The following is a 22,157-nucleotide window of genomic DNA, read 5'->3' as shown; positions in this document are numbered from 1 at the left end:
TTCACTTACTTTACCTTGAAGAAACTAATAATGTCTTCTAATACCATGTTCATTTTTCCACTATAATCTACCTTGTCTATAATTACTATCACATTTGCTTTGTCTGTTTCGTAAGGTGAAGTCCAGGATCTTTCCTTAATTCCTGGTATAACTTAACAAATCGTTGAAGACAATTGTGTTGTAGAGATGTGAGTAAAGTTGAAACAATTATCCTCGAAGATTTGTTAAGTTATACCATAAATTAATGGAAAAATGAACATAGTGTTAGAAGACAGCGGGAACTTACGTGCCCCTTAAGACAGTCATATACAGCTGTTTCGCCCCTTAAGACAGTCATATACAGCTGTTTCGCCCACAGAGTAATTGACAACTCAGGTCGTTATGTTGTACCCGCAACAACAACACAACAATGACACAGGTATGAAATAACATGGAAAGGACAAGTATGCAAGAACACACACTTAACGTGCCAGTGTTAAGGTTCTGTGTAGAGCTTTATCAAGGCAGGTTTTGCTCTGTGTAGAGCTTTATTCATTATCCTTCACTATCTTAGCTATTATCCTTCACTATCTCAACTATTATCTTTCACTATCTTAGCTATTATCTTTCACTATCTTAACTATTATCCTTCACTATCTTAGCTATTATCCTTCACTATCTTAGCTATTATCCTTCACTACCTTAACTATTATCCTTTACTAACTTAAATAATATTCTTCAATATCTTAAATAATATCCTTCAATATCTTAAATATTATCCTTCACTATCTTAGCTATTACAGTATCTTATGCACTTTCCTGCATTATCTTACACTATCTTATATATTACTCTCAACTATCTTACATACTTTCCTCCACTATCTTACCTTCCTCTTCTATCGTCATTGCTACTTTCATAAACCAATTTATCTACCATCTCTGCCATCTTATCTACTATCTCTGCCATCTTATCTACTTCCTCTGCCATCTTATCTACCATCTCTGCCATCTTATCTACCATCTCTGCCATCTTATCTACTTCCTCTGCCATCTTATCTACTATCTCTGCCATCTTATCTACTTCCTCTGCCATCTTATCTACTTCCTCTGCCATCTTATCTACTATCTCTGCCATCTTATCTACTTCCTCTGCCATCTTATCTACTTCCTCTGCCATCTTATCTACTATCTCTGCCATCTTATCTACTTCCTCTGCCATCTTATCTACTTCCTCTGCCATCTTATCTACTATCTCTGCCATCTTATCTACTATCTCTGCCATCTTATCTACTATCTCTGCCATCTCATCAGTAACACGGTTATAACCACCACTATCGACCTACGACCCCAAAATCACTACCACAATTATTACACAGCACTAACACTCCTACTGTCACCACCACCACTACTAACCCCTCCATTACTATCAGTACTGCTGTCACTACCACCACTACTAAACCCTCCATTACTTCCAGTACTAATGTCACTACTACCACTACTAAACCCTCCATTACTATCAGTACTACTGTCACTACCACCACTACTAAACCCTCCATTACTACCAGTACTACTGTCACTACCATCACTACTAAACCCTCCATTACTATCAGTACTACTGTCACTACCACCACTACTAAGCCCTCCATTACTACCAGTACTACTGTCACTACCACCACTACTAAACCCTCCATTACCACCAGTACTACTGTCACTACCACCACTACTAACCCCTCCATTACTACCAGTATTACTGTCTCTAACACCACTAGTAACCCCTCCATTACTACCAGTACTACTGTCACTACCACCGCTACTAACCCCTCCATCACTACCAGTACTACTGTCACTACCACCACTACCAACAACAATAAAATTACTATCATCACTACCACCGTCACTAATAGGAATTATCAGTTAAAATTTCCATTTTAACCACATTAATAGATTTTTAACTATTTTCCTGCAGGTGTTAAGGCAGGGGGATGCTAATCATTATTCTTAACTCACCTGATCCCTAAACCTTCTTGTGTAATTAACGAAAAATGAAGCGTTTAGTAATAGCGTGCATTTTTCTCTTTACTGCGTTGTTTGTTGCGTGTTGTATAAATACATTCACGCACGATCTTTAAGTAATACGGTATTCCGCGTAAGAGGAGGAGATGTCCGAGAAATCATGGACTGAAAAAGTGGCGGGGGCATTTTAGTCCCGTGAGGTGCACCAGCCAACAGACCGATGGATGGAGATAAACAACATCCTCTGTATCCTCTATGTTATTGCATTGTTAGGCTGCTTCTGCATGTTAAGCTTTTGCTGTGTGTTAGGATTCTACAGCGCAATTTTTAGAATATAGGTAAAGTACAAGCATAAAGAGTCTGATTCCGAGATCCAGGACGCAGATTCCGAGATCCAGAATGCAGATGCCGAAATTCAGGACACAAATCCCGTAGGCAACGATTCATCTCCCGAAGAAAGGGAGCCACATACGGAAGACGGGGTCCTAGATCCCGAGGACACAGAACCTGAGGTTCAGAAGCCTGGCATAGGAAATACTGTATGTTTATCGCTGGACTCATCTTCCAAACACGTGATGGTGACGATAACACCAGCTCACTCCGATGAGCAACACACCTTAGAACAATTTATGGATATCTATGATGGGGACGACCAGGCAATCTTAAAAGTGTGTCTGCTGGTGGCTCGGCTTATTAAAAAAATATGCAAACGAGGGTGGCCAATGACAGACGACTGGAGGCAAAACATTTACGTCGGAATAAACGAAGATTGCTCAGCCTCAGTGTCCGTAGTCGGACAAATTATTCCCGTTGGCCAGTCTCTTGGTCGCTCTCAGCAGGGTGAACATAATTTAGAGACGACAGAAGAATCCATTGGCCGTTCTATTAAACAGACTATCAGTCTGATTAAAACGCTTGTTATAATGCATATGGAGCGACCAAGTAAGAAATTGAAAAGTGTTTTGAGAAGAGATTTCGATGTGCAGGAGAGTATGGAAATGATGGAGAGTCTGTGCTTGACAATAGAAAGAGTGAATCTATCACGGTCCTCCAGCATCACCTCTCTGGCCAGGAGGTGCAGACAGCTGAAAAACATGTTTAAACAGATTTGCCATAAGACACAGACCCGGAAAAATTGAGTATGTAACGCTGTTACGCCGAATAGCCCAGACGGGTTTACATATAAAAATAACATTAATTTATTAGTGCATTGAGGATTTTGATATCAGCTGGTGTTAGTACATGATGGTTGTAGTGTAGTGATGATGGTAATGGGTGAAGGAACGCAGAGATATTTTTTTTAATTAAGTTCAAAACAGCATACTGGGGGCGGGAGGGAAGAAATGTATATGTATATATATATATATATATATATATATATATATATATATATATATATATATATATATATATATATATATATATATATAATTCCTTGAGAGTGAGCTACCATCACCACACACATGTATTCTAGTTTATCGAGAGAGCCAAATGTACGGCCCGTGTTTTTCACTGCCTCCCACCGAGGCCTCTGCTTGACCTCCCTCTCAAGGTGGGTTAGTATGGGGAGGAGGAACAAGGCAAGCTTGAGGAAAAATGGGATGGTATAGGGGAGAATGGTGTGAAGAGGGAGGAATGTAGAGGCTGTGGGTAAAACGGTAATCATGTTGAAAGGAGAGAGAGAGTGTAGGAATGTTCTGTAATGATGTTATTATTATTTTATTATTATATTATTATTGCATCATTATTAATCATGATCATATTCACTGGGAAGCGTTAAACCCGTAAGAGTGAGGCAGTATAATCGCGGACATTAACAAATATTTCAGAAACTCTGGCTAGATTGAATAACATCAAACATGTTGTAATGTTTTAGATTTTCTCTAAGTATTTATTACGAATATAATGCTGAGATGATGATCATCATAGATGATGAGCTAAATATAGACGTACAGTGTTAATAAGAATTTGGTAATACTTTATCCACTTTTTTTATTTTGCGGGGTCACCTGCAGCTTTAACCTCAGTGAGAGTAAACTTTAGCAGGACCTGACCTCAGCAGGATCAGAGATCAGCAGAGCCTGACCTCAGGAGGACATTGCCTCAGCAGGCCCTCACCAAGACCTCTTCAAATCGTTTTGATGAGTGCTTCACAGTGTTGGCTTATGCTACTGTGTCATTCTCAAAGTACCACTTAGCTTCTCTCCTCACACTAGTATATTTGCTTCTTGCTTTCCGTGGGTTTTCCACGTTCTTATGCTATTCTTTTTTTGCTCCTCTGCATCTCAGGTTGACACAAGGGCTATCTTCGTCTCTGCTCTTTTCACATCTTTATCAGGGAATGATTCTTCCTTTGCTTCACAGGATTTCCCAGCTAGTTATTCCATCGCCTCATCAGCTGACTTGTCCTTCCAGTTGTCAATCCTATTTCACTGCAGTCATTAACTCTTTCATTTTCTCGAAATCATCTCTCTAAAATCTGGCTTCACGTCCCCCCTCCCACACACCTGCTATTCTTTCCTCTGCCTTATAGTTCTACTAGGTACTCGAAATTCAGGACCGTATGATTACTAACGCCCATGGAGGTTTCTCATATCTTGCTTCACTTATTTTAGATGTACTAAAGGTAAACACAAGGGTCCAGTCGTGCTGGCTCATTCTCTCCTCACTTTCTTATCGTGTCCTTAACATGCTGATTCAAACCGTTTTCTTTAAGCACCTCCATCAACGTTTTCTTTAATCACCTCCATTTCTGGTCCCCCATGTGGGCCCCAGTTCTTCAAACCTATTTGCGGTGTAAATCACCCACGATAAGTAACTTTGCTGTGTCCTTGTTTTCACTTCTAGCTGCTTCTGCTATACCGTTAAATCATCGCTTTGTTGTTGTCTTCATATTCACTGTCTCTTGTTATTAGGCAGGGAGTTGTACATCACTTATAATAATAATATAATATATTTATTTCTACATGTACAAGGTATACAGACCATATATATATATATATATATATATATATATATATATATGTGTGTGTGTGTGTGTGTGTGTGTGTGTGTGTGTGTGTGTGTGTGTGTGTGTGTGTGTGTGTGTATGTGTGTGTGTACTCACCTAGTTGTACTCACCTAGTTGAGGTTGCGGGGGTCGAGTCCGAGCTCCTGGCCCCGCCTCTTCACTGATCGCTACTAGGTCACTCTCCCCGAGCCGTGAGCTTTATCATACCTCTGCTTAAAGCTATGTATGGATCCTGCCTCCACTACATCGCTTCCCAAACTATTCCACTTACTGACTACTCTGTGGCTGAAGAAATACTTCCTAACATCCCTGTGATTCATCTGTGTCTTTAGCTTCCAACTGTGTCCCCTTGTTGCTGTGTCCAAACTCTGGAACATCCTGTCTTTGTCCACCTTGTCAATTCCCCTCAGTATTTTGTATGTCGTTATCATGTCCCCCCTATCTCTCCTGTCCTCCAGTGTCGTCAGGTTGATTTCCCTTAACCTCTCCTCGTAGGACATACCTCTTAGCTCTGGGACTAGTCTTGTTGCAAACCTTTGTGTGTGTGTGTATGTGTGTGTGTGTGTGTGTGTGTGTGTGGTGTGTGTGTGTGTGTGTGTGTGTGTGTGTGTGTGTGTGTGTGTGTGTATGTGTGTGTGTGTGTGTGTATGTGTGTGTGTGTGTCTGTGTGTGTGTTTGTGTGTGTGTGTGTGTGTATGTGTGTGTGTGTGTGTGTGTATGTGTGTGTGTGTGTGTGTGTGTGTGTGTGTGTGTGTGTGTGTGTGTGTGTGTGTGTGTGTGTGTGTGTGTGTGTGTGTGTGTGTGTGTGTGTGTGTGTGTGTGTGTGTGTGTGTGTGTGTGTGTGTGTGTGTGTGTGTGTGTGTGTGTGTGTGTGTGTGTGTGTGTGTGTGTGTGTGTGTGTGTGTGTGTATGTGTGTGTATTTGTGTGTACTCACCTATTTGTACTCACCTATTTATTGTTGTAGGGGTCGAGACTCAGCTCCTGGGCCCGCCGATTCACTGATTGCTACTAGGTCCTCTCTCTCCTGGTCCATGAGCTTTATCATAACTCGTCTTAAAGCTACATATGGTTCCTGCCTCCACTACCTCACTTTCTAGGCTATTCCACGGCTTGACTACTCTATGACTGAAGAAATACTTCCTAATATCCCTTTGATTCATCTGAGTCTTCAACTTCCAATTGCGACCTCTTGTGTCTGTGTCCCATCTCTGGAACATCCCGTCTTTGTCCACCTCGTCTATTCCGCGCAGTATTTTATATGTCGTTATCATGTCTCCCCTGACCCTCCTGGCCTCCAGTGTCGTCAGGCTGATTTCCCTCAACCTTTCTTCGTAGGACAATCCCCGTAGCTCTGGGACTAGTCTTGTTGCAAACCTTTGCACTTTCTCTAATTTCTTGACGTGCTTGACTAGGTGTGGATTCCAAACTGGTGCTGCATACTCCAGTATGGGCCTGACGTAAATGGTATACAGAGTCTTGAACGAATCCTTACTGAGGTATCGGAACGCTATCCGTAGGTTTGCCAGGCGCCCGTATGCTGCAGCAGTTATCTGATTGATGTGCGCCTCGGGAGATATGCTCGGTGTTATACTCACCCCCAGATCTTTTTCCTTGAGTGAGGTTTGCAGACTTTGGCCGTCTAAACTATATTTTGTCTGCGGTCTTCTTTGCCCTTCCCCAATCTTCATGACTTTGCATTTGGCAGGGTTTAACTCAAGGAGCCAGTTGCTGGACAAGGCTTGTAGCCTGTCCAGGTCTCTTTGTAGTCCTGCCTGATCCTCATCCGATTTGATTCTTCTCATTAACTTCACATCGTCCGCAAACAAGGACACTTCTGAGTCTATCCCTTCCGTTATGTCATTCATATATACTAAGAACAGCACAGGTCCTAGGACTGACCCCTGTGGAACCCCGCTTGTCACAGGCGCCCACTCTGACACCTCGTCACGTACCATGACTCGTTGTTGCCTCCCTGTCAGGTATTCTCTGATCCATTGCAGTGCCTTTCCTGTTATGTGTGCCTGATCCTCTAGCTTTTGCAGTAACCTCTTGTGAGGAACTGTGTCGAAGGCCTTCTTGCAGTCCAAAAATATGCAGTCGATCCACCCCTCTCTCTCTTGTCTTACTTCTGTCACCTTGTCATAAAACTCTAATAGGTTTGTGACACAGGATTTTCCCTCCCTGAAACCATGCTGGTTGTCAATTATACACTTGTTTCTTTCCAGGTGCTTCACCACTCTCCTCCTGATGATCTTCTCCATGACCTTGCATACTATACACGTTAGTGATACAGGTCTATAGTTTAGTGCCTCATGTCTGTCTCCCTTTTTAAAAATTGGGACTACATTTGCCATCTTCCATACCTCGGGGAGTTGCCCAGTTTCAAATGATGTGTTGAAGATCTTTGTTAACGGTACACACAATATCTCTGCTCCCTCTTTAAGGACCCACGGAGAGATGTTGTCTGGTCCCACCGCCTTTGAGGTGTCAAGTTCGCATAGCAGCTTCTTCACCTCCTCCTTGGTTATATGTACCTCATCCAGCACTTGCTGGTGCACCCCCCTGCTCTGATTTCTTGGAGTCCTACTGGTTTCCACTGTAAATACTTCTTTAAATCTTGTGTTGAGCTCCTGACATACCTCCCGGTCGTTTCTTGTGAATTCCCCATCACCCTTCCTCAGTCTGATTACCTGGTCCTTGACTGTTGTTTTCCTCCTGATGTGGCTGTACAACAGCTTCGGGTCAGTCTTGACTTTCGATGCTATGTCATTTTCGTACTGCCGCTGAGCCTCCCTTCTTATCTGTGCATATTCGTTTCTGGCTCTTCGGCTAATCTCTTTATTTTCCTGAGTTCTCTGTTTTCTGTACCTTTTCCATTCTCTAGTACACCTAGTTTCCCTTGGGAACAAACCTCTCCTCTGCCTCCTTGCATTTTGTTGCCACATAGTCCATCATTTCTTGTACTGGTTTTCCTGTCAGTTCCCTCTCCCACTGGATGTCTTGAAAGAAGTTCCTCAAGCCTGAGTAGTTCCCCCTTTTGTAGTTTGGTTTTTCCCACCCTATTCCTGCTGCTCTCTCCACTTGGAGCTCAACTATGTAGTCGAAGCACAGAACCACATGATCACTAGCTCCCAGGGGCCTTTCATACATGATATCCTCGATGTCCGAACTACTCAAGGTGAATACAAGGTCCAGTCTTGCTGGTTCATCCTCTCCTCTCTCTCTGGTAGTGTCTCTAACATGTTGATGCATGAGGTTTCCCAGTACCACATCCATCATCTTGGCTCTCCATGTTTCGGGACCCCCATGGGGCTCCAGGTTTTCCCAGTTAATCTCCTTGTGATTGAAATCATCCATAACTAGTAACTTTGCTCCCCCCATGTGTGCTCTCCTGGCCACCTCGGCTAGTGTGTCGATCATTGCTCTGTTGCTCTCATCGTATTCTTCTCTTGGCCTCCTGCAGTTCTGTGGTGGGTTGTACATTACTGCAATTATCACGTTATGTCTCTCAGACTGGATTGTTCCTACTAAGTAGTCCCTTTCGCCCGTGCCATCCATTCCTTCCATTTTCTCAAAACCCCACTGTGTGTGTGTGTGTGTTTGTGTGTGTGTGCATATATGTGTGTGTGTACTCACCTATTTGTGGTTGCAGGGGTCGAGTCCTAGCTCCTGTGTGTGTATATATGTGTGTGTGTGTGTGTGTGTGTGTGTGTGTGTGTGTGTGTGTGTGTGTGTGTGTGTGTGTGTGTGTGTGTGAGTGTGTGTGTGTGTGTGTGTGTGTGTGTGTGTGTATGTGGGTATGTGTATGTGTGTATGGGGGAGGTATGCAGGGAGATACTGTTAATACATACCAGTAATTCTGGGTTATAAAAAGCGATAATTGCTACTAGGGTCTAAAGCTTCAATAAGTGTCTGCCCTTGTGTGTGTGTGTTAGGGAGGGATGGTTAGGGGGAGGGGGGTAGATCCGTTATACCTCTCTGTCCTGTCTTTCCTAGAAATGCTACACTCTTCGCTTATTGTCCTTTCTGGATTTAAGTATCAATTATTGCTGTTATTATCTTATTCCATGTTCACGTTTAGAGAGTACTTCCTAGCTTCCTAAGTGTTCTTACTACTAATAACTACTGTAATATAGCTTGCAGGAGTGAGTGACCAGTATCTAACAGTGATGCAAGGCCAAGCTAAGCCAAGCCTGCGACATGCAAACCACAATATAGGTGATACTTGCGCTGGCAACGGTCGTGCCAAGTTGCCAGATGCTGATGACGTAGTCGTCGTACGTAGCCTAAATCCCTATTTTGGAGATCCTTCATCCGTGTGTGTGTGTGTGTGTGTGTGTGTGTGTGTGTGTGTGTGTGTGTGTGTGTGTGTGTGTGTGTGTGTGTGTGTGTGTGTGTGTGTATGTGTGTGTGTGTGTATGTGTGTGTGTGTGTGTGTATGTGTGTGTGTGTGTGTGTGTGTGTGTGTGTGTGTATGTGTGTGTGTGTGTGTGTGTACGTGTGTGTGTGTGTGTATATGTGTGTGTGTGTACTCACCTAGTTGTACTCACCTAGTTGAGGTTGCAGGGGTCGAGTCCAAGCTCCTGGCCCCGCCTCTTCACTGGTCGCTACTAGGTCACTCTCCCTGAACCATGAGCTTTATCGTACCTCTACTTAAAGCTATGTATGGATCCTGACTCCACTACATCGCTTCCCAAACTATTCCACTTACTGACTACTCTGTGCCTGAAGAAATACTTCCTAACATCCCTTTGATTCATCTGTGTCTTCAACTTCCAACTGTGTCCCCTTGTTACTGTGTCCAGTCTCTGGAACATCCTGTCTTTGTCCACCTTGTCAATTCCTCTCAGTATTTTGTAAGTCGTTATCATGTCCCCCCTATCTCTCCTGTCCTCCAGTGTCGTCAGGTTGATTTCCCTTAACCTCTCCTCATAGGACATACCTCTTAGCTCTGGGACTAGTCTTGTTGCAAACCTTTGCACTTTCTCTAGTTTCTTTACATGCTTGGCTAGGTGTGGGTTCCAAACTGGTGCCGCATACTCCAATATGGGCCTAACGTACACGGTGTACAGGGTCCTGAATGATTCCTTATTAAGATGTCGGAATGCTGTTCTGAGGTTTGCCAGGCGCCCATATGCTGCAGCAGTTATTTGGTTGATGTGCGCTTCAGGAGATGTGCCTGGTGTTATACTCACCCCAAGATCTTTTTCCTTGAGTGATGTTTGTAGTCTCTGACCCCCTAGACTGTACTCCATCTGCGGTCTTCTTTGCCCTTCCCCAATCCTCATGACTTTGCACTTGGTGGGATTGAACTCCAGGAGCCAGTTGCTGGACCAGGTCTGCAGCCTGTCCAGATCCCTTTGTATTTCTGCCTGGTCTTCGATCGAATGAACTCTTCTCATCAACTTCACGTCATCTGCAAACAGTGACACCTCGGAGTTTATTCCTTCCGTCATGTCGTTCACAAATACCAGAAACAGCACTGGTCCTAGGACTGACCCCTGTGGGACCCCGCTGGTCACAGGTGCCCACTCTGACACCTCGCCTCGTACCATTACTCGCTGCTGTCTTCCTGACAAGTATTCCCTGATCCAGTGCAGTGCCTTCCCTGTTATTCCTGCTTGGTCCTCCAGTTTTTGCACTAATCTCTTGTGTGGTACTGTGTCAAACGCCTTCTTGCAGTCTAAGAAAATGCAATCCACCCACCCCTCTCTCTCTTGTCTTACTGCTGTCACCATGTCATAGAACTCCAGTAGGTTTGTGACACAGGATTTCCCGTCTCTGAAACCATGTTGTCTGCTGGTGATGAGATCATTCCTTTCTAGATGTTCCACCATTCTTCTCTTGACAATCTTTTCCATGATTTTGCATGCTATACATGTCAGTGACACTGGTCTGTAGTTTAGTGCTTCATGTCTGTCTCCTTTTTTAAAGATTGGTACCACATTTGCTGTCTTCCATGCCTCAGACAATCTCCCTGTTTCGATAGATGTATTGAATATTGTTGTTAGGGGTACACATAGCGCCTCTGCTCCCTCTCTCAGGACCCATGGAGAGATGTTATCTGGCCCCATTGCCTTTGAGGTATCTAGCTCACTCAGAAGCCTCTTCACTTCTTCCTCGGTTGTGTGTACTGTGTCCAGCACATGGTGGTGTACCCCACCTCTCCGTCTTTCTGGAGCCCCTTCTGTCTCCTCTGTGAACACTTCTTTGAATCTCTTGTTGAGTTCCTCACATACTTCACTGTCATTTCTTGTTGTCTCTCCTCCTTCCTTCCTTAGCCTGATTACCTGGTCCTTGACGGTTGTTTTCTTCCTGATGTGGCTGTATAACAGCTTCGGGTCAGATTTGGCTTTTGCTGCTATGTCGTTTTCATATTGACGTTGGGCCTCCCTTCTTATCTGTGCATATTCGTTTCTGGCTCTACGACTGCTCTCCTTATTCTCCTGGGTCCTTTGCCTTCTATATTTCTTCCATTCCCTAGCACACTTGGTTTTTGCCTCCTTGCATCTTTGAGTGAACCATGGGCTCATCCTGGCTTTTTCATTATTCCTGTTACCCTTGGGTACAAACCTCTCCTCAACCTCCTTGCACATTGTGACTACATATTCCATCATCTCATTAACTGGTTTCCCTGCCAGTTCTCTGTCCCACTGAACCTCATTCAGGAAGTTCCTCATTCCTGTGTAGTCCCCTTTCCTGTAGTTTGGTTTCATTCGTCCTGGCCTTCCTGCTTCCCCCTCCACTTGTAGTTCTACTGTGTATTCGAAGCTCAAAACCACATGATCGCTGGCCCCAAGGGGGTCTTTCATATGTGATGTCCTCAATATCTGCACTACTCAAGGTGAATACTAAGTCCAGTCTTGCTGGTTCATCCTCTCCTCTCTCTCTTGTAGTGTCCCTTACGTGTTGGTACATGAAGTTTTCCAGTACCACCTCCATCATCTTAGCCCTCCATGTATCTTGGCCCCCATGTGGCTCCAAGTTCTCCCATTCGATCTCCTTGTGGTTAAAGTCGCCCATGATCAGGAGCTTTGCCCTGCATGTATGAGCTCTTCTGGCCACTGCAGCCAGTGTGTCAACCATCGCTCTATTGCTCTCGTCATACTCTTGCCTTGGCCTCCTGCTGTTCTGTGGTGGGTTATACATCACTGCAATTATCACCTGTGTGTGTGTGTGTGTGTGTGTGTGTGTATGTGTGTGTGTGTGTGTGTGTATGTGTGTGTGTGTATGTGTGTGTGTGTGTGTGTGTGTGTGTGTGTGTATGTGTGTGTGTGTGTACTCACCTAGTTGTACTCATTTAGTTGAGGTTGCAGGGGTCGAGTCCAAGCTCCTGGCCCCGCCTCTTCACTGGTCGCTACTAGAAAGAATAAATCCCCATATCTGTATTCCAGAGCCCCATCATACCTGCTCTTAAAACTGTGTATGATGTTTGACTCTAACACCTGTTCGTCTGGTTCCTTTGACTTACCAGCCTAAAACTGAGAAAAATGCTTTCCAACGTCCCTATCTCTCATCTGCACATCATTGTTCTCATTCTCCAGGCTCTATATGACTCTTGCGGGCAGAGTGTGAATGTGGGGGTGAGTGTGTGGGTGAGTGTGTGGGTGAGTATGTGGGTGAGTGTGTGAGTGAGTGTGTGGGTTGGTGAGAGGGGAGGTTAGTGTGTGATGGAATTTAAGGAGATCTGTACTTGACCTACTGTGGGGGAGAGTCTGCCTGTCTCCCCCCCCCCCCAAAGCCTTCTACCTCGACTCCCACCACCCACACCTCTCTCGCCCATCCCACATTTCTTACTACTCACCCACCAACACCACCACTACCACCACTACACACACCAACATCACCACTACCACCACTACCACCACTACACACACCAACACCACCACTACCACTACTACCACCACTACCACCACTACCACCACTACACACACCAACACCACCACTACCACCACTACCACCACTACACACACCAACACCACCAAACACCACCACTACCACCACTACACACACCAACACCACCACTACACACACGAACACCACCAAACACCACCACTACCACCACTACACACATCAACACCACCAAACACCACCACTACCACCACTACACACACCAACACCACCACTACCACCACTACACACACCAACACCACCACTACACACACCAACACCACCACTACTCACTAACACCACCACTACACTCACCACCACCACCACCACCAGTAACACACCACCAGCAAAAAGCAGGGACTGACGAAATAGATTGTTTGCCAATGTTTGGGATCCGGGGGCGTTGGTCAGCTTCCTGGGGGATCAATTATCCTCACAGACCAACAGGGCCACCTGCACGACAATTGGCATCATCTTGACAGCCCTCACACGAGCTCCACTGCCCCATAACAACCCTTATACGGACTCCACGACACCATAACAGCCCTCACTTGAGATCCACAGCACTATAACAGCCCTCACATGAGCTCCATGGCATCATAACAGCTCTCACATGAGCTACACGGCATCATAACAGCCCTCACACGAGCTCCACTGCCCCATAACAGCCCTTACACTAGCTCCACGGCATCATAGCAGCCCTCATACGGACTCCACGACACCATAACAGCCCAAGAGATCCACAGCACTATAACAGCCTTCACATGGGATCCACCTCACCATAATAGCCTTCACACGGAATCCACCTCACCATAACAGCCTTCACACGGGATCCACCTCACCATAACAGCCTTCACACGGGATCCATCTCGCCATAACAGCCTTCACACGGAATCCACCTCACCATAACAGCCTTCACACGGGATCCACCTCACCATAACAGCCTTCACACGGGGTCCACCTCACCATAACAGCCTTCACACGGGATCCACCTCACCATAACAGCCTTCACACGGGATCCACCTCACCATAACAGCCTTCACACGGGATCCACCTCACCATAACAGCCTTCACACGGGATCCACCTCACCATAACAGCCTTCACACGGGATCCACCTCACCATAACAGCCTTCACACGGAATCCACCTCACCATAACAGCCTTCACACGGGATCCACCTCACCATAACAGCCTTCACACGGGATCCACCTCACCATAACAGCCTTCACACGGGATTCACCTCACCATAACAGCCTTCACACGGGATCCACCTCACCAAAACAGCCCTCACACGGGATCCACCTCACCATAACAGCCTTCACACGGAATCCACCTCACCATAACAGCCTTCACACGGGATCCACCTCACCATAACAGCCTTCACACGGGATCCACCTCACCATAACAGCCTTCACACGGGATTCACCTCACCATAACAGCCTTCACACGGGATCCACCTCACCAAAACAGCCCTCACACGGGATCCACCTCACCATAACAGCCTTCACACGGGATCCACCTCACCATAACAGCCTTCACACGGGATCCACCTCACCATAACAGCCTTCACACGGGATCCACCTCACCATTACAGCCCTAACACGGGATCCATCTCACCATAACAACCTTCACACGGCCTACAGGGCACCATAACCCTTTTGTTTAATAATATTATTATTATTTATTATATTCATTGCCAAGGAAACATGGTTCCAGATTGTTTTGAGCCCTTCTAAGTAATTTTGTATCTGCTGGGTTCGTTTCCATTAATCTTACTGTCAAATACAGCATAATTTTGTGTTTTTATATATCGGATATCATTAATAATATCTTAGTCTCTGTGATTGCTATTATAGCTATATACGTATTTGCCAGCCTTCCTGGGTTACACAGTAACAGGTAGGTTGGAGAATGGGTAGAGTGGGTTACACACAGTAACAGGTGGGTTGGAGCATGGGTAGAGTGGGTTACACACAATAACGGGTGGGTTGGAGCATGGGTAGAGGGTGGAGACAATAAAGATATATGCTATGGGTAACTGTGAAGGTGATGAAAGGACATCTTTGATAAGAAATATAGAGAAAAGTGAGAGAATAATTAATATGAGGGTTGAGGCGAGGTAGAGGAAGGTGGCAGTGTTGATTAGTCTTTTTTTATTTTTTAAGGGATTCTATATATTGATTTAGCTTCCAGGTTATCTCTCAGAGTCTGTTTTGAACCCTCTTTTCTTATGGGAATTTTTTTTTTTCCTGGGTTCGATTCACAACTAATTTTCATCTCAATGTTTACGTTAGCTATGTTCCAGCAAAGGTACTGTGATTTTTCGGTCTGCTGAGAATATTCTTCATTCATCAGCTTTCGTATGTATGTATCCACGAGGTGAATGACACTTATGTTACAGGATGATGTGTAGAGTGGGCGGAGTGGGCGTACCCAGCATGAGCGTAATGCTTCTTGTGGTCTACCTCGCCTTAGCTGCTGCTGATGACAGGGTGAGCCTTGTGTGTGTGTGTACTTACCAATATGTACTCACCTATATGTAGTTGCATGGATCGATTCACAGCTCCTGGCCCCGCCTCTTCGCTGGTAGCTACTAGGTCTCCTCTTTCCCTGTTCTAAGAGCCATATCGTACCTCTTCTTAAAGCAATATATGAATCATGCCTCCATTACTTCACTCTCCAGATTGTTCCACTTCCTGACTGAAGAAATACTTCCTAACATCCATATGACTTATCTGTGTGTGTGTGTGTACTCACCTATTTGTACTCACCTATTTGTGGTTGCAGGGGTCGAGTCCTAGCTCCTGGCCCCGCCTCTTCACCGGTTGCTACTAGGCCCTCTCTCTCCCCGCTCCATGAGCTTTATCAAACCTCGTCTTAAAACTGTGTATGGTTCCTGCCTCCACTACGTCATTTTCTAGGCTATTCCACTGCCTTACAACTCTATGACTAAAGAAATACTTCCTACTATCTCTCTGACTCATTTGTGTCTTCAACTTCCAATTGTGGCCTCTTGTTTCTGTGTCCCCTCCCTGGAACATCCTGTCCTTGTCCATCTTGTCTATTCCACGCAGTATTTTATATGTCGTTATCATGTCTCCCCTGACCCTCCTGTCCTCCAGTGTCGTCAGGCCGATTTCCCTTAATCTTTCTTCATAGGACATTCCCCTTAGCTCTGGAACTAACCTTGTTGCAAACCTTTGTACTTTCTCTAGTTTCTTGACGTGCTTTATCAAGTGCGGGTTCCAAACAGGTGCTGCATACTCCAGTATGGGCCTGACATACACGGTGTACAGTGTCTTGAATGATTCCTTACTAAGGTATCGGAATGCTGTTCTCAGGTTTGCCAGGCGCCCATATGCTGCAGCAGTTATCTGATTGATGTGTGCTTCCGGAGACATGCTCGGTGTTATACTCACCCCAAGATCTTTCTCCTTGAGTGAGGTTTGCAGTCTTTGGCCACCTAGCCTATACTCTGTCTGTGGTCTTCTGTGCCCTTCCCCTATCTTCATGACTTTGCATTTGGCAGGATTAAATTCGAGAAGCCATTTGCTGGACCAGGTGTCCAGTCTGTCCAGGTCTCTTTGAAGTCCTGCCTGGTCCTCATCAGATTTAATTCTCCTCATTAACTTCACATCATCTGCAAACAGGGACACTTCTGAGTCTAACCCTTCCGTCATGTCGTTCACATATACCAAAAATAGCACTGGTCCTAGGACCGACCCCTGTGGGACCCCGCTCGTCACAGGTGCCCACTGTGATACATCATTACGTACCATGACTCGTTGTTGCCTCCCTGTCAGGTATTCTCTGATCCATTGCAGTGCCCTTCCTGTTATATGCGCCTGATGCTCTAGCTTCTGCACTAATCTCTTGTGAGGAACTGTGTCAAAGGCCTTCTTGCAGTCCAAGAAGATGCAATCAACCCACCCCTCTCTCTCTTGTCTTACTTCTGTTATTTTATCATAAAACTCCAGAAGGTTTGTGACACAGGATTTGCCTTCCGTGAATCCGTGCTGGTTGGCATTTATACTCCTGTTCCGTTCCAGGTGCTCCACCACTCTCCTCCTGATAATCTTCTCCATAATTTTGCATACTATACACGTCAATGACACAGGTCTATAGTGCCTCTTTTCTGTCTCTTTTTTTTTTTTTTTTTTTTTTTTTTTTTTTTTTTTTTTTTTTTTTTTTTTTTTTTTTTGTGTGTGTGTGTGTGTGTGTGTGTGTGTGTGTGTGTGTGTACTCACCTGACTGTACTCACCTAATTGTGGTTGCAGGAGTAGAGACTCAGCTCCTGGCCCCGCCTCTTCGCCGACCGCTACTAGGTCCTCTCTCCCCCTGCTCCATGAGCTTTATCATACCTCGTCTTAAAACTATGTATAGTTCCTGCCTCCACTACATCGCTTGCCAGACTATTCCACTTCCTAACTACTCTATGACTGAAGAAATACTTCCTAGTGTATGTGTGTGTGTGTGTGTGTGTGTGTGTGTGTGTGTGTGTGTGTGTGTGTGTGTGTGTGTGTGTGTGTGTGTGTGTGTGTGTGTGTGTGTGTGTGTGTGTGTGTGTGTGTGTGTGTGTGTGTGTGTGTGTGTGTGTGTGTGTGTGTGTGTGTGTGTGACATCACTGTTCATCTCCCGGAGATGAGGTAGATGTTCTCTGTCATTGTTCCTTCCACCTTTTGTGAGAGATTCTTCCCCGTGTTGTTGTTAGTGTCGCTGGTGGTGGTGTGGACGGTCTTCCCCGTGTTGTTGTTAGTGTCGCTGGTGGTGGTGTGGACGGTCTTCCCCTTGTTGTTGTTAGTGTCGCTGGTGGTGGTGTGGACGGTCTTCCCCTTGTTGTTGTTAGTGTCGCTGGTGCTGGTGTGGACGGTCTTCCCCGTGTTGTTGTTAGTGTCGCTGGTGGTGGTGTGGACGGTCTTCCCCGTGTTGTTGTTAGTGTCGCTGGTGGTGGTGTGGACGGTCTTCCCCGTGTTGTTGTTAGTGTCGCTGGTGGTGGTGTGGACGGTCTTCCCCGTGTTGTTGTTAGTGTCGCTGGTGGTGGTGTGGACGGTCTTCCCCGTGTTGTTGTTAGTGTCGCTGGTGGTGGTGTGGACGGTCTTCCCCGTGTTGTTGTTAGTGTCGCTGGTGGTGGTGTGGACGGTCTTCCCCTTGTTGTTGTTAGTGTCGCTGGTGGTGGTGTGGACGGTCTTCCCCGTGTTGTTGTTAGTGTCGCTGGTGGTGGTGTGGACGGTCTTCCCCGTGTTGTTGTTAGTGTCGCTGGTGGTGGTGTGGACGGTCTTCCCCTTGTTGTTGTTAGTGTCGCTGGTGGTGGTGTGGACGGTCTTCCCCTTGTTGTTGTTAGTGTCGCTGGTGCTGGTGTGGACGGTCTTCCCCGTGTTGTTGTTAGTGTCGCTGGTGGTGGTGTGGACGGTCTTCCCCGTGTTGTTGTTAGTGTCGCTGGTGGTGGTGTGGACGGTCTTCCCCCCGTGTTGTTGTTAGTGTCGCTGGTGGTGGTGTGGACGGTCTTCCCCGTGTTGTTGTTAGTGTCGCTGGTGGTGGTGTGGACGGTCTTCCCCGTGTTGTTGTTAGTGTCGCTGGTGGTGGTGTGGACGGTCTTCCCCTTGTTGTTGTTAGTGTCGCTGGTGGTGGTGTGGACGGTCTTCCCCGTGTTGTTGTTAGTGTCGCTGGTGGTGGTGTGGACGGTCTTCCCCGTGTTGTTGTTAGTGTCGCTGGTGGTGGTGTGGACGGTCTTCCCCGTGTTGTTGTTAGTGTCGCTGGTGGTGGTGTGGACGGTCTTCCCCGTGTTGTTGTTAGTGTCGCTGGTGGTGGTGTGGACGGTCTTCCCCTTGTTGTTGTTAGTGTCGCTGGTGGTGGTGTGGACGGTCTTCCCCGTGTTGTTGTTAGTGTCGCTGGTGGTGGTGTGGACGGTCTTCCCCGTGTTGTTGTTAGTGTCGCTGGTGGTGGTGTGGACGGTCTTCCCCGTGTTGTTGTTAGTGTCGCTGGTGGTGGTGTGGACGGTCTTCCCCGTGTTGTTGTTAGTGTCGCTGGTGGTGGTGTGGACGGGAAGCACTTCTTGCCTCTTATTCAAGTCTCTCTACCCTGGTTATTGCCTCGAGTGATTGCAAAAGTTTTGTTATTGTCTTTATTGTTGATGCGTTCGTGATTGTTATTATTGCTCTCACTTAGATGTTGCAGTCACTACACACACACACTCACCCGACAACTCAGAGAAGGGGATACACCAAAAGAAAGGGATACTTCAAGAGAAAGGAGTACTCCAAGAGAAAGGAGTACTCCAACAGAAAGGGATACTCCAAGAGAAAGGGATACTCCAAGAGAAAAGGATACTCCAAGAGAAAGGGATACTAAAAAAGAAAGGGATACTCCAAAAGAAGGGAGTACTCCAAGAAAAGGGAGTACTCTAAGAGAAGTTGGTACTCCAAGAGAAGAGGGTACTCCAAGAGAAGAGGGTACTCCAAGAGAAGAGGGTACTCCAAGAGAAGGGGATACTCCAAGAGAACGGGATACTCCAAGAGAAGGGGGTACTCCAAGAGAAGAGGGTACTCCAGGAGAAAGGGGTACTCCAAGAGAAGAGGGTACTCCAAGAGAACGGGATACTCCAAGAGAAGGGGGTACTCCAAGAGAAGAGGGTACTCCAGGAGAAAGGGGTACTCCAAGAGAAGAGGGTACTCCAAGAGAACGGGATACTCCAAGAGAAGGGGGTACTCCAAGAGAAGAGGGTACTCCAAGAGAACGGGATACTCCAAGAGAAGGGGGTACTCCAAGAGAAGAGGGTATTCCAAGAGAAGGGGATACTCCAAGAGAAGGGGATACTCCAAGAGAAGGGGGTACTCCAAGAGAACGAGATACTCCAAGAGAAGAAGGTACTCCAAGAGAAGAGGGTACTCCAACAGAAGAGGGTACTTCAAGAGAAGGGGATACTCCAAGAGAAGGGGGTACTCCCAAAGAAGAGGGTACTCCAAGAGAAGAGGGTACTCCAAGAGAAGAGGGTACTCCAAGAGAAGGGGGTACTCCAAGAGAAGAGGGTGCTCCAAGAGAACGGGATACTCCAAGAGAAGAGGGTACTCCAAGAGAAGGGGGTACTCCAAGAGAAGGGGGTACTCCAATAGAAGGGGGTACTCCCAGAGAAGAGGGTACTCCAAGAGAAGGGGGTACTCCAAGAGAAGGGGTACTCCAAGAGAAGAGGGTACTCCAAGAGAAGGGGATACTCCAAGAGAAGGGGGTACTCCAAGAGAAAGGGGTACTCCACGAGAAGGGGGTACTCCAAGAGAAGGGGGTACTCCACGAGAAGAGGGTACTCCAAGAGAAGAGGGTACTCCACGAGAAGGGGGTACTCCAATAGAAGGGGATACTCCAAGAGAAGGGGGTACTCCAAGAGAAGGGGGTACTCCTCGAGAAGGGGGTACTCCTCGAGAAGGGGGTACTCCACGAGAAGAGGGTACTCCAAGAGAAGAGGGTACTCCACGAGAAGGGGGTACTCTAATAGAAGGGGGTACTCCCAGAGAAGAGGGTACTCCAAGAGAAGGGGGTATTCTAAGAGAAGGGGTACTCCAAGAGAAGAGGGTACTCCAAGAGAAGAGGGTACTCCAAGAGAAGGGGATACTCCAAGAGAAGGGGGTACTCCAAGAGAAGAGGGTACTCCAAGAGAAGGGGATACTCCAAGAGAAGGGGGTACTCCAAGAGAAGGGGGTACTCCAAGAGAAGGGGGTACTCCACGAGAAGGGGGTACTCCAAGAGAAGGGGGCACTCCAAGAGAAGGGGGTACTCCAAGAGAACGGGGCACTCCAAGAGAAGGGGGTACTCGTGCAACTGTACAACCATCACTGCAACAACATAGCAGTGAGAGTGAAGCCCCTCAAGTTGATGACGAGTGTTGCAAGCTTGATACTGTCTGTAATGTACGGTGCTCCCTTCAGGGAGGGAAGGGAGGGAGGGAGGGCTCTTGTTCATGGGAATTGGAGCTACCCACTTTGCCTTGTTCCACATAAACTGAAAGGCTTACTTTAATCTGCCTTTGCCTCCTACTCCATTTATTTTCAATAATAATAATAATAATAATAATAATAATAATAATAATAATAATAATAATAATAATAATAATAATAATAATAATAATAATAATAATAATAATAATAATAATATATTATTATTATTATTATTATTATTATTATTATTATTATTACCACTATTGTTGTGGATAATAATAATAATAATAATAATAATAATAATAATAATAATAATAATAATTTCAACTTACGAAACAGGTGGGATTCGAACCAGTGGCTAGGCAGTCCTCAGACTAGCAGGTCAAGGCTCGAACCACCGTATCTTGTATTTGCTGCTGATGCAACACGTTATTTCTTCCCCTCAGTTTACATGTTGTATGGGCGGGTGGAAAGTGATGCGCGGGGTGACCCTGTGTGCAGCACCTTGTTGTCCAGGATACGAGCACAGGATACTCAAGATGCCACTGCTCAAGTCTCCTGTTATCTGCCACAAGCTCACGCAGGAGGAACTCAGAAAGAAGGAGGAGGCGGCTAGGATCTCTAAAACTCCAGCATCCAGCTCCTCCTTGGAGGATAACACCTTGGAGGATGAGGTAAGGCTGACGGAAGCAACAGGATGTTAAAGATAGTGTCGTTATCAAGCCAAAAGTTAGTCTATCATCTTTATTATGCATCACATACCCATCCAAAGGTTCTTGGACCTCAACGGTGTACTGCCGGAAACAGTGAAGATTAGATACACATTATGGAACCCGTTTTTATATGGACATGTTTCACTGTATTGTTGAAAATAGTATAAAATACCGACAAGTTGAAGATTAAGACACATGTGCAACAGGTGGGTATCGTTATTGACGAAACCTGTCGCCTACACAGTAGACTTCTTCAGTTCAGACCAATACAAAGGGAGCATTACATCTCCCTTTGTATTTGTCTGAAGAAGTCTACTGTGTAGGCGAAAGGTTTCGTCAATAACGATACCCACCTGTTGCACAAGATACACTACCTAGAGCTCTGCCAAATCACGCTTCCCTCTGTGTAGAGCTTCATTATGTCGTACTAAGGGTACGAACTTAATCTATAAGAGTTGGTCGTATAAACCTTGGTAACAAATATAGACAAATTGGTTAAGAAAGACAGGTGAACAAACACTAGAACATATTTAATAGAGAACGTGTCGGTCTTGGTACCTTGATCACTTCTAACATACACAGGTTAACAAGACAGTATGTATAAGGGGAGAGAGGTCAGTGACTTT

General features: G+C 45.8%; 1 protein-coding gene across 1 annotated transcript in view; it reads left to right on the top strand.

Moving 5' to 3' along the window:
* Nucleotides 1-22,157, top strand: part of LOC128701558 (uncharacterized) — a 30,193-nt gene that overhangs the window by 6,168 nt on the left and 1,868 nt on the right. The window contains exons 2-3 of the mRNA XM_053795309.2: nucleotides 15,295-15,385; nucleotides 21,265-21,492. Coding sequence (XP_053651284.2) covers nucleotides 15,296-15,385; nucleotides 21,265-21,492 — 318 coding nt within the window. The 5' untranslated portion in view covers nucleotide 15,295. The remainder of the gene's footprint in view (nucleotides 1-15,294; nucleotides 15,386-21,264; nucleotides 21,493-22,157) is intronic.

This window comes from Cherax quadricarinatus, chromosome 78 (genome assembly GCF_038502225.1).
Source record: "Cherax quadricarinatus isolate ZL_2023a chromosome 78, ASM3850222v1, whole genome shotgun sequence".
NCBI classification, from domain to species: Eukaryota; Metazoa; Arthropoda; class Malacostraca; order Decapoda; family Parastacidae; genus Cherax; species Cherax quadricarinatus.
Note: the sequence above shows the minus strand (reverse complement) of the source record. Positions and strands in the feature narration are given on the sequence as shown.